Below are 12,603 nucleotides of genomic sequence, written 5' to 3'. Positions count from 1 at the left end.
GCTGACTAACGGCGATTAAACTATAAACTATCACAATAAAGAGAGTCGCACACTCCATATATAAACTCCCAGTCATTTATTGGGTATTTACCAACGTTTCGGAATCACTGCGCCTTCTTCAAGGTCTTAATATGGAGTGGCAAGATAGATCAAATCCACCCAATACATGAAGAACGTTTGTTTTCTCAGCTACCTTATTTAAGGTTGTCATCAAAAGGACAAGTGACCTCAAATGAAACAAATCTATCCAGGATGTCTGAAGCCCTTCTAGTGACAGGGAACAGGCCATGCTACTTGTCGATCTTACCGACTCTCAAGACTTGTATGGCTGTGTCAGTGCAGTGCCCAACATCCTGTGTGACAGACCAACAACGACACAACTAGAGCTGGCAGAAACAGGTAACTTTGCGATTTGAAATCACTTCATGTTCGTGCGCACACAGGCACGGACATATGCAAAGACACCAGATTCAGAAGTTTGTATACAGTTTTTTATTCCAAATAACTTTGTGTTGCTATATATTTAACGTAAGAGGACTGTGACCCTCCTACAGTACCCCACCCTTCAATAGTAATAATAATAATAACAATATAATCATAATAATATACATTTGTCCTCATTTTCTTATTATAAACTGTGTGGTTCGAGCCCTGAATTCTGATAGGCTGACAGCCGTGGTATATCAGACCATACATCATTGGGGCAGCAGGTAGCCTAGTGGTTAGAGCGTTGGGCCAGTAACCGAAAGGGTGCTAGATCGAAGGTAAAAATCTGTCGTTCTGCCCTTGAACAAGGCAGTTAACCCACTGTTCCTAGGCCGTCATTGTAAATAATAATTTGTTCTTAACTGACTTGCCTAGTTAAATGAAGATAAAAAATATATATATATTCAAATCATGGGTTTAACAAAACATTTATTTTTACTGCTCTAATTACGTTGGTAACCAGTTTATGATCACAATAAGGCACCTCAGGGGTTGGTGGTATACGGCCAATATACCATGGCTCATGGCTGTATGCAGTCACTCCTCATTGCATCATGCGAAAGAACAGCCCTTAGCCGTGGTATATCGGCCATGTACCATACCTCCTCAGGCCTTATTGCTTAAATAATCCATTTAGCACAAAAAAAAGAAGCATAAAATATGACTAAATGTACTCTGACCCATCCTTTCCTCTGTACGTTCGCACTCACACAACCTTATGTCCCCCATATGAATCACACAGAACACACATTAACACAGGTTTCCTCTTACCATTGGCCAGACAGGACTGTGCATTACGTTTCTCCTATCCTGCTTCGTATAACTATATATGATCATCAGTTTGTCTCTTTTGTCATTCCTTTTTACCTTGCTCTTTATATCCAGTTTCTTAAATTCAGATCTGTTTGAAGGATTCACAACATGTCGTGCTGTTAAACTGTGCTCTGTGGCTCTGTTTTTCTGTAATTGGATGGGGCTCCGATACACAAACTCTGTCGTTAAAACTCTGTGGCAAAACCGGCTTGTTGGAAAGCAGTGGAAAAGCAAAGTCACACACTGCTACTGTAACAAGCCAACATGGACTGTAATATTGAATCATTTGATCTGGGGTGTACCGTCAATATATGTTTCAGATGTTGACCTTTGAACTTTGTTCCCGGGCTTATGATTGGTTGGAAAGAGACCTCATTTGGTCATGATCTCCACATCGGCTTCTCAAGGATCTTTAATGACAAACCAAAAACATGAGTCAATAGCTACACAGTGACCGAGAAACCAATGACGACAATACAAATATATAACGAAAGAAAGATAGAAAATAAATTAGGCGAGTTACACTCAGAGAAAGCCTCTTTTTTTTTTTCTTCATCGTCTGGTTTTACATGTCCCAGAATTCCAAAGTTCAAGCTCTTGCAGCAGCTCTGAGGAAAAATATGTATCTTTTTGTGAGAACCAACTTCTCTAAGCGCAAGAGTTTCTGTGTACGTGTGTCCGTGTGTGAAGTCTCTATGGTCCCCTGAACCTCTCCAGCGCTTGTGGGATAGGTCAAGTCCTCCCACCAGATCCAAGTGAAAGAGTGAGGGGTCAAAAGCCAAACCAGGCAGCTTGAACACGTCTATGCATACTGTGGAACGGGCACCACATGGTCTCTCAATGCACCGTAGGCAGCTAACGGTCGTGTGTGGTCAAAAGTCATTTTCCACTCCATAGACAGCCTGTGGTATAGCAGATCAAAGTGGAGACCATGGGTTGGTTTAACATGCCCGTCTCACGGGAGATGTGGCAGAAGAGCATAGACTAGCGAGGGAACAATGTGAAGGCCCCTCCTGAAGTCTCTCAGTGTCTGAATATACCATCTAGTCCATTTTGAACCAGTCTCCTGTTTTAGCACGACTCCTGGTTTAAGAGGACTGTGTTGACTGGGTTGGTATCTGGAGAATGAACCCTTCTCCACCCCCTCAAACGGATCAAAGTGCTTTGATCCTGCCGTGTCAAAGCGCTACAAGCTCACAGCCCCCTCCGCTCCTCGTTCCTACGCGGTTCTCTGCAAATACCCTGACCTTTGACTTTTAACCCTCGACTATTATCACGTCTGACCCCTCCATTCCTCAGTCTTGTTTCCCGAGCAGCAGGTCTGTGGTGGGCGTCTTGGCCGGGGGTATGGGCCGCGGAGGGGGTGTGGGCTTAGGTTTGGGCCGCCTGGGGCTCACTGTGTCGCAGCCACCCCCATCGCTGTCGGTGGAGGAGGGGGGTGGGGGTGGCGGGAGGCGGGGCAGGGACAGAGAAGAGTGTGGGCCGAGGTGGGGCGGGATGCGTGAGAAGGACGATGCCGACCTCAGGTTCTGGATGCGCCGGCACTCCTGGCAGATCCGCACGTGGGCACAGCTCCGGGAGGGTGGCGCCGTGGCAGCAGCAGGTGGGGGAGGGGGCGGCGTAGTGTTGGCGCCCAGATGGTCCTCCAGGAGGCGCTGTGGCCCCGGGCCCATGTCTGAGGGCCCCCCTCCTACGGCCCCGCACGCCCCTCCTGCTGCTCCCCCTCCGCCTGTCAGGGGGCCCGAGCCACTGTAGAGCTTGCCGTTGCTGAGACGCATCTCGCGGACTAGGCGGATGGGTCTTGGGACACCCAGTTGGAGGCGGTTGGGGTGGCGCAGGACACCGCCAGTGCTGGCCAAGGGCCGCCGCCGCCGAGAGCGTGAGGTCTTCTTACAGGAGATGGCGTTGCGGAACTCGGTCAGCATCTCGTGACACACTGACATCTAGGAGAGAGAGAAGAGTAGTGTTAGAGCGAGGGAAGACAGAGAGAGAGAGGGAGAGAGAGAGAGAGAGAGAGAGAGAAAACAACGGCGAGATGGAGAGGAGGGATAGGGAGATGAATGTGAATGTGAGAGGGAGAGAAAAAGAAAGCGAGAACGAAAGAGAGAGAGAGAAAGAGCGAGAGAAATGGAGAGAAATCGTCTGAGGTTAACTAAACATATTGCACTGTGCAAATGCAGTGTGACCTCCGGACAATGGAAATACGACTCATGAGTAGCTACCTCCAGTGACACTGACACATATTCAAAAGGATCTCAAATAGAGAATGAAGATAGAGATGGAGAGAGGGAGACAACTGAAACCGGAACCACAAAAACAAACAGAGCAGCAGGCGGAGATAAAGCAGGAGCAAATGAAAGTCACAAACAGCGTTTTACCCAGACGCCAATGAAATAAAATGACACAAAGGACTAGCAGGCGGAATAACAATGGCAAACACAGAGAGCGAGAGAGACAGAGGAGTGAGGGATAGAGAGCGAAAGAGAGGGGGAGAGAGTACTGAATCACAGACAGCCTAGAGAGCGGGGGAAAAGAGAAGAAAGGAAACGCAGACATCGACCATCACCCTCTGTTTGCTTGCAACCATGTACACATCAACACGACGGCACCAAAGCACAACACTCACTGCACTGCACTGCACACCGGGAGGTGTGTTGCCATAGTAACCTACTGGAGGGTGTCTGTGGTTTTGGCCGGGGCAGCAGTGAGGGCGTACCTCGTCTGTCTCTGCCGAGCGGCGGGTGGACCAAACAAACTCCATGATGGCCACGAACACGGCGATGATGAGGCCGCAGATCAACACCACGAAGATGCCCCCGATGTTCTCCATGCCCAGACCTGGGGAGGAAACGATGCAGGCAGTTCTAACACACGGATAGAGGGGTAGTGGTAGGGCTGTGTGTTGACCCATACACTGGCACACACATATGGGAAACATAGGCCGTAACAGGATCATCAGAGCCCTCTACTACTCTCTAAACAAAGCCTGAGGGGGAGGAAAGCTTGATGAACCTTGTAGCATAAGGTCCCCACAGAGAGTGTGGTGTGTGTCTGTGTGCAATTCAACAAGTCTGCACTCATTGACTTAATAAGTCAATCGACCACACGAGTCACCTTTGGCTTTTCCCGTTCTATTTTTCAGCCAGAATATTCGACATGAAGGTTTCGTATGTTTCTTATCTTCAAAACGTCTCGTAAGGATGCTCTGTGCAACTACCCTTGTTATGTCGAGTGTTTTAGGAAAAGGCTCAAGTCTCCCGGCTTTAACCTGAGGGTACTTATTTATCCCATGGATGACTCAATCAAAACAAGTACCACTGTGCTCGCATCCCAAATGGTTCCCTATTCACTATATAGTGCACTACTTTCGACACATAGGCCTCTGGTTGAAAGTAGTGCACTACAGTATATAGGGAATAGGGCACCATTTGGGACCTGCACTATGTCTTAGTGTGGGCTGCCTAAGGTGCAACACACAAACAACATCTAGCGTCCTCTGTCTTCTTCTGTATCGTCCAGTCTGTTGCTTGTAGCTATCTAAGCATTTTGAATGGGAGAAGGGGTAGCAGATGTCAAAATTAAACAGAAGCTGAAATGAAAATAAGAAATATTTTAGAAAAGGGGAAATGTCTACCACACAGGCAAGGAAAATACACTGCTCAAAAAAAGAATGGGAACACTTAAACAACACAATGTAACTCCAAGTCAATCACACTTCTGTGAAATCAAACTGTCCACTTAGGAAGCAACACTGATTGACAAAAAATGTCACATGCTGTTGTGCAAATGGAATAGACAACAGGTGGAAATTATAGGCATTTAGCAAGACACCCCCAATAGAGGAGTGGTTCTGCAGGTGGGGACCACAGACCACTTCTCAGTTCCTATGCTTCCTGGCTGATGTTTTGGTCACTTTTGAATGCTGGCGGTGCTTTCACTCTAGTGGTAGCATGAGACAGAGTCTACAACCCACACAAGTGGCTCAGGTAGTGCAGCTCATCCAGGATGGCACATCAATGCGAGATGTGGCAAGAAGGTTTGCTGTGTCTGTCAGCGTAGTGTCCAGAGCATGGAGGCGCTACCAGGAGACAGGCCAGTACATCAGGAGACGTGGAGGAGGCCTTAGGAGGGCAACAACCCAGCAGCAGGACCGCTACCTCCGCCTTTGTGCAAGGAGGAGCAGGAGGAGCACTGCCAGAGCCCTGCAAAATGACCTCCAGCGGGCCACAAATGTGCATGTGTCTGCTCAAACAGTCAGAAACAGACTCCATGAGGGTGGTATGAGGGCCCGACGTCCACGGGGGGGTTGTGCTTACAGCCCAACACCATGCAGGACATTTGGCATTTGCCAGAGAACACCAAGATTGGCAAATTCGCCACTGGCACCCTGTGCTCTTCACAGATGAAAGCAGGTTCACACTGAGTACATGTGACAGACGTGACAGTCTGGAGACGCCGTGGAGAATGTTCGGCTGCTTGCAACATCCTCCAGCATGACCGGTTTGGCGGTGGGTCAGTCATGGTGTGGGGTGGCATTTCTTTGGGGGGCCGCACAGCCCTCCATGTGCTTGCCAGAGGTAGCCTGACTGCCATTAGGTACCGAGATGAGATCCTCAGACCCCTTGTGAGACCATATGCTGGTGTGGTTGGCCCTGGGTTCCTCCTAATGCAAGACAATGCTAGACCTCATGTGGCTGGAGTGTGTCAGCAGTTCCTGCAAGAGGAAGGCATTGATGCTATGGACTGGCCCGCCCGTTCCCCAGACCTGAATCCAATTGAGCACATCTGGGACATCATGTCTCGCTCCATCCACCAACGCCACGTTGCACCACAGACTGTCCAGGAGTTGGCGGATGCTTTAGTCCAGGTCTGGGAGGAGATCCCTCAGGAGACCATCTGCCACCTCATCAGGAGCATGCCCAGGCATTGTAGGGAGGTCATACAGGCACGTGGAGGCCACTCACACTACTGAGCCTCATTGTGACTTGTTTTAAGGACATTACATCAAAGTTGGATCAGCCTGTAGTGTGGTTCACCACTTTAATTTTGAGTGTGACTCCAAATCCAGACCTCCATGGGTTGATAAATTTGATTTCCATTGATAATTTTTGTGTGATTTTGTTGTCAGCACATTCAACTATGTAAAGAAAAAAGTATTTAATAAGAATATTTCATTCATTCAGATCTAGGATGTGTGATTTTAGTGTTCCCTTTATTTTTTTGAGCAGTGCATGTTCACACACAAACAACCAACACACACACACACACATTTCCCCCTGGTAAAATTGTCACGACTTCCGCCGAAATCGGTCCCTCTCCTTGTTCGGACGTCACCGACCTTCTAGCCATCACTGATCCATTTTTCATTTTCCATTGGTTTTGTCTCGTCTTCCATCACACCTGGTTCCAATCCCATCAATTACATGTTGTGTATTTAACCCTCTGTTTCCCCTCATGTCCTTGTCTGTGATTGTTTGTTGTATGTATTGGTGCTAGTTATGTTCTGGTGTGAGACGGGTTTTGTACCCACTTTCGTTATTTTTGTATATGTCGGTTTTCGGATTTTGTGAGCACTTATTAAACGACTCCGTTTATACCAAGTTCATTCTCCTGAACCTGACCTCCCTGCCACCAACACGCACCCATTATAATCATAGCAGTAATTAAATCAATCTTCCAAATGTGGTTTGTTCTTAATGCTGGAACCCTTCATGGTGAATTTGCCAAGTCTGTGTGCAATATTTCAACAACCAAGAAGTTATTGCAAACAACGAACACGTTTGTTTTGTCTCAGACATCATTACATGTCCGATAGAACAGCCGAATATGTACTGCAAATGATTTTTTTTCTCCGCGTTGCGCTAGACTCTTCACCTCTGCTGGGGCAGACAGTGGCTCCGTTTCCCCTACTGCAGACTCCATCTTTAAAAGTTGAGGCAAAATAAACCTGACATATTCACACAACACATAATCACAATTAGATCAAGTACACGCATATCTGAAGCAAATGGAATTTCCAGCTGTGAGACATTGTGATGGGAATAGAATGGGCTACGTTTACCAATCCACTCGTGTCCACTCTTCTGTGACACCAAAAAAACATTGACTTTATAAGTATCTAAGAAACAAGTGCTTAATACTACTTGAGGAAATGTTCTCATTGTATTGTGTACAAATTGTATTTAGTAGTGTGCATTAGTAGTGTGCATTAGTAGTGTGCATTAGTAGTGTGCAATTCTAATGGGACTGCATAGCAGCTGGTTTGGAACAAATGAACATTATCTCAGCAATAAGTATAGATTCTAATGGCAAAGCTCATTAAAAATGGGAGTGCTGGGAGCTCGTTAAAAATGGGAGTGCTGGGAGCTCGTTAAAAATGGGAGTGCTGGGCGCTCGTTAAAAATGGGAGTGCTGGGCGCTCGTTAAAAATGGGAGTGCTGGGATCTCGTTAAAAATGGGAGTGCTGGGAGCTCGTTAAAAATGGGAGTGCTGGGAGCTCGTTAAAAATGGGAGTGCTGGGAGCTCGTTAAAAATGGTAGTGCTGGGCGCTCGTTAAAAATGGGAGTGCTGGGAGCTCGTTAAAAATGGGAGTGCTGGGAGCTCGTTAAAAATGGGAGTGCTGGGAGCTCGTTAAAAATGGGAGTGCTGGGAGCTCGTTACAAATGGGAGTGCTGGGATCTCGTTAAAAATGGGAGTGCTGGGAGCTCGTTAAAAATGGGAGTGCTGGGAGCTCGTTAAAAATGGGAGTGCTGGGCGCTCGTTAAAAATGGGAGTGCTGGGCGCTCGTTAAAAATGGGAGTGCTGGGAGCTCGTTAAAAATGGGAGTGCTGGGAGCTCGTTAAAAAGATGAATGCGGGTGTCCGTATAAGCGTTTCAGAGCACCTCCAAGACTAGGACCTGACGGAGATCCACTCTGGACGGAAATGTTGCGTATTTACTAGCCTCCTTCAAGGTATATGCTGGGTTGTGAGGGTGTGTGAGGGTTAGTGTCCTACCGAGTGTTTCATTGGAGACCACTAGTATTATGTATCAAGCGTCTCAGAGTAGGAGTGCTGATCTAGGATCAGGTTCTCCCTGTCCATGTAATCTTATTGATTATGATCAAAAAAGAAAAACTGATCCTAGATGAGCAGTCATAGGGCCCCCTTAATACATAGGGTCCCTGATCATTAGCGCTGGTACTTTGACAGGTCTCCCTTTGCGATAAAAAAGTATTCTGACCTCAATGGGACTGGTTAAATAAAGGTTAAATCAGATAAAAACTACTGGCACAGGTGGTGCTGTACCCACCCTTGGCTCGGTGGTCCTCCTCCTTGGGGCACTGCCCCCCCTCCCACCACCTCCTCTTCAGGATCTCCAGTCTGTTGTTCTCTGCCAGCTGCAACACCCCCAGAGTGATCTCCTCTTTAAACGGCGAGCCTGGGGAATGAGGTGGAGAGAGGTAGAGGGGGGAGGGAGAGAGGACGAGGGGGAGAGAGAGTTACGGAGAGAGGGAGAGAGAGAAACAGACAGACAAGGTAGAGAAGGAGAGAAAGAGAGAGAGAACAATATTACTGTATTGTTAATAGTATTTACTATACATTGTGTATCGCCATGACCCCTTATTGATTTAACTTCCTGTGTCCTTGCTTGGCAATAAAAGATAGTGACTTACCAATAAAGTTCATTGAATTGAAACGAATCAAGACGGAACGAGGAAGCAAGACAGGATTGGGAGTAAAGAGGGCTTAACAAAGAAGTAGAGAACAGGGTGATGGAGAAAGAAAGAGAGGGAGGGGGTGAGTGAGTGAGAGAGAGAAACATGTATAATTGGAACTCTGCACTACATGTGAGCCAACTGTAACCTTAGAAGTTGACATCCATGCTGTTGTGTCAACGCAACAAATACCAATTATACATACAAGTCAGAGGTTGTAAGGTGGGCCAGCCAGACATACTGTTAATATACAGTAATAGGCTGGTTAGCTGGGGTGGAACCTGGGGAAATCACTCTGGGAACTTCACAGATGGATCTCCGCTAACAAAGCTAACTAAAATGTTAAATGTCAAAATGTTCCCTCTGAGATTTTGACTTTGGGACCTCTGTACCCAAGCGTTCCACCCCAGTTCCACCCCCGGCTAATATGGAAGGTGAAAGAGCTCACACATAGCTGGAGCAAAGACATAACAGTGCCTTGCGAAAGTATTCGGCCCCCTTGAACTTTGCAACCTTTTGCCACATTTCAGGCTTCAAACATAAAGATATAAAACTGTATTTTTTTGTGAAGAATCAACAACAAGTGGGACACAATCATGAAGTGGAACGACATTTATTGGATATTTCAAACTTTTTTAACAAATCAAAAACTGAAAAATTGGGCGTGCAAAATTATTCAGCCCCCTTAAGTTAATACTTTGTAGCACCACCTTTTGCTGTGATTACAGCTGTAAGTCGCTTGGGGTATGTCTCTATCAGTTTTGCACATCGAGAGACTGAAATTTTTTCCCATTCCTCCTTGCAAAACAGCTCGAACTCAGTGAGGTTGGATGGAGAGCATTTGTGAACAGCAGTTTTCAGTTCTTTCCACAGATTCTCGATTGGATTCAGGTCTGGACTTTGACTTGGCCATTCTAACACCTGGATATGTTTATTTTTGAACCATTCCATTGTAGATTTTGCTTTATGTTTTGGATCATTGTCTTGTTGGAAGACAAATCTCCGTCCCAGTCTCAGGTCTTTTGCAGACTCCATCAGGTTTTCTTCCAGAATGGTCCTGTATTTGGCTCCATCCATCTTCCCATCAATTTTAACCATCTTCCCTGTCCCTGCTGAAGAAAAGCAGGCCCAAACCATGATGCTGCCACCACCATGTTTGACAGTGGGGATGGTGTGTTCATGGTGATGAGCTGTGTTGCTTTTACGCCAAACATAACGTTTTGCATTGTTGCCAAAAAGTTCCATTTTGGTTTCATCTGACCAGAGCACCTTCTTCCACATGTTTGGTGTGTCTCCCAGGTGGCTTGTGGCAAACTTTAAACAACACTTTTTATGGATATCTTTAAGAAATGGCTTTCTTCTTGCCACTCTTCCATAAAGGCCAGATTTGTGCAATATAAGACTGATTGTTGTCCTATGGACAGAGTCTCCCACCTCAGCTGTAGATCTCTGCAGTTCATCCAGAGTGATCATGGGCCTCTTGGCTGCATCTCTGATCAGTCTTCTCCTTGTATGAGCTGAAAGTTTAGAGGGACGGCCAGGTCTTGGTAGATTTGCAGTGGTCTGATACTCCTTCCATTTCAATATTATCGCTTGCACAGTGCTCCTTGGGATGTTTAAAGCTTAGGAAATCTTTTTGTATCCAAATCCGGCTTTAAACTTCTTCACAACAGTATCTCGGACCTGCCTGGTGTGTTCCTTGTTCTTCATGATGCTCTCTGCGCTTTTAACGGACCTCTGAGACTATCACAGTGCAGGTGCATTTATACGGAGACTTGATTACACACAGGTGGATTGTATTTATCATCATTAGTCATTTAGGTCAACATTGGATCATTCAGAGATCCTCACTGAACTTCTGGAGAGAGTTTGCTGCACTGAAAGTAAAGGGGCTGAATAATTTTGCACGCCCAATGTTTTAGTTTTTGATTTGTTAAAAAAGTTTGAAATATCCAATAAATGTTGTTCCACTTCATGATTGTGTCCCACTTGTTGTTGATTCTTCAAAAAAAATACAGTTTTATATCTTTATGTTTGAAGCCTGAAATGTGGCAAAAGGTCGCAAAGTTCAAGGGGGCCGAATACTTTCGCAAGGCACTGTATATACATAAAAAAACAAGGATCCAAGTCTGTCCTTGAGTCTTTCGTTGAGAACCACCTGCTTGTGTAATATCAAGGCTGCAGAGTCAAAAGCAACTGTAGCCATGGCGACTGGCTTTTAAAAAGAAAAAGGTGGATGATAAGATGTGTGTTATTTCTGACCTTTGGGCTGGAGGGCAACTTAAAGGCATGTTGATGAAAGAAAGAGGAAAAATGTTATCCTTGGTAAGTCCTTGAGGGAAATCGAATAGCTCTGAGGCCTACTTTGATGTTTGGAAATTCTGGGAATTCTTGGGGGGGGGGGGGGGGATGCTTTTCTATGGAATGGAATTGTTTGATGATAGATCCGAGGGCTTAACAGATGAAAGAGATGGCAGATATGATGGGAGGCTAAAACAGAGTGACCTTATGGTCATTTGCCCCAAGGCTGTGATATGTAGCCAGGAATCAATCTGAACCATGTGGGTTTGATATTAAAGTGGGCCTCCAGCAAGAACATGTAAGGTTACATTTATTTTGATCATCAAAATGAAATGAGACAGCGAGGGGGAGGGTGATAAAGTCAAGGTGTAATAACATGGTAAATTAGATGGAATTGCATCAAATAAGAAGAGAGCTCCTGGTGGTTAGGGTCTAAAACCGTAGCCCTTGGTGTCAAGCAGGCCTTCTATCTGGGTGAAGTACTCTCTCTCTCCCAGATCTACCCCATCCCCCCCCCCCCCCCCCCCCCCCTCCACTCACCCAGGGCATGCCAATGCCGTAGCCCTTGGTGTCAAGCAGGCCTTCTATCTGGGTGAAGTACTCTCTCTCTCTCCCAGATCTACCCCCCTCCACTCACCCAGGGGCATGCCAATGCCGTAGCCCTTGGTGTCGAGCAGACCTCCTATCTGGGTGAAGTACTCTCTCTCTCCCAGATCTACCCCCCCTCCACTCACCCAGGGGCATGCCAATGCCGTAGCCCTTGGTGTCGAGCAGACCTCCTATCTGGGTGAAGTACTCTCTCTCTCCCAGATCTACCCCCCCACCCCCCCTCCACTCACCCAGGGGCATGCCAATGCCGTAGCCCTTGGTGTCGAGCAGACCTCCTATCTGGGTGAGGTTACAGTTGAGGCGGCGGTGGTACTCGTTCATGGTGCTCTCCAGCAGGAAGGCGTATTTAGAGTTGACCACGCGGGCGATGCCTTCTTCTGTGCTCTTCACAAATACACTGGGCTGCTTGGAGTGCATGTAGTTCCACATGCGCTGGTACGTCTGGTAGCGCGAGTTCTGTTTAAAGGTGTGTTGAAGGTTGTCATGGCAGGAAAAGAAAGGGGAAAGTGCTAACTTTTTGTGATACATTGCGTCTCAAACACACGTACCCCCACCAAATACACAGGACCACCTATAAAATACACAGGAACCCCCATCAAATAATACACAGGAACCCCCATCAAATAATACACAGGAACCCCCATCAAATACACAGGAACCCCCATCAAATACACAGGACCCCCCATCAAATACACAGG

At 46.7% G+C, this 12,603-nt stretch overlaps 1 protein-coding gene across 3 annotated transcripts in view; it reads right to left on the bottom strand.

The window, feature by feature from the left end:
- Positions 1-477: 477 nt before the first annotated feature.
- LOC110487597 (glutamate receptor ionotropic, kainate 5) overlaps positions 478-12,603 on the bottom strand; it is an 86,449-nt gene continuing 74,323 nt past the window's right edge. For 2 of the 3 annotated variants that reach the window (XM_036971159.1, XM_036971160.1), the window contains 4 exons: positions 12,136-12,361; positions 8,590-8,718; positions 3,971-4,137; positions 478-3,242 (listed from right to left, as the gene is read on the bottom strand). In XM_036971159.1, coding sequence (XP_036827054.1) covers positions 2,595-3,242; positions 3,971-4,137; positions 8,590-8,718; positions 12,136-12,361 — 1,170 coding nt within the window. In that variant the 3' untranslated portion in view covers positions 478-2,594. The remainder of the gene's footprint in view (positions 3,243-3,970; positions 4,138-8,589; positions 8,719-12,135; positions 12,362-12,603) is intronic. The other variant, XM_036971161.1, reaches the window with a different exon arrangement.

This window comes from Oncorhynchus mykiss, chromosome 32 (genome assembly GCF_013265735.2).
Source record: "Oncorhynchus mykiss isolate Arlee chromosome 32, USDA_OmykA_1.1, whole genome shotgun sequence".
Lineage (NCBI taxonomy): Eukaryota > Metazoa > Chordata > Actinopteri > Salmoniformes > Salmonidae > Oncorhynchus > Oncorhynchus mykiss.
The sequence above is the reverse complement of the archived record's forward strand: the minus strand, read 5'-3'. Positions and strand labels throughout refer to the sequence as shown.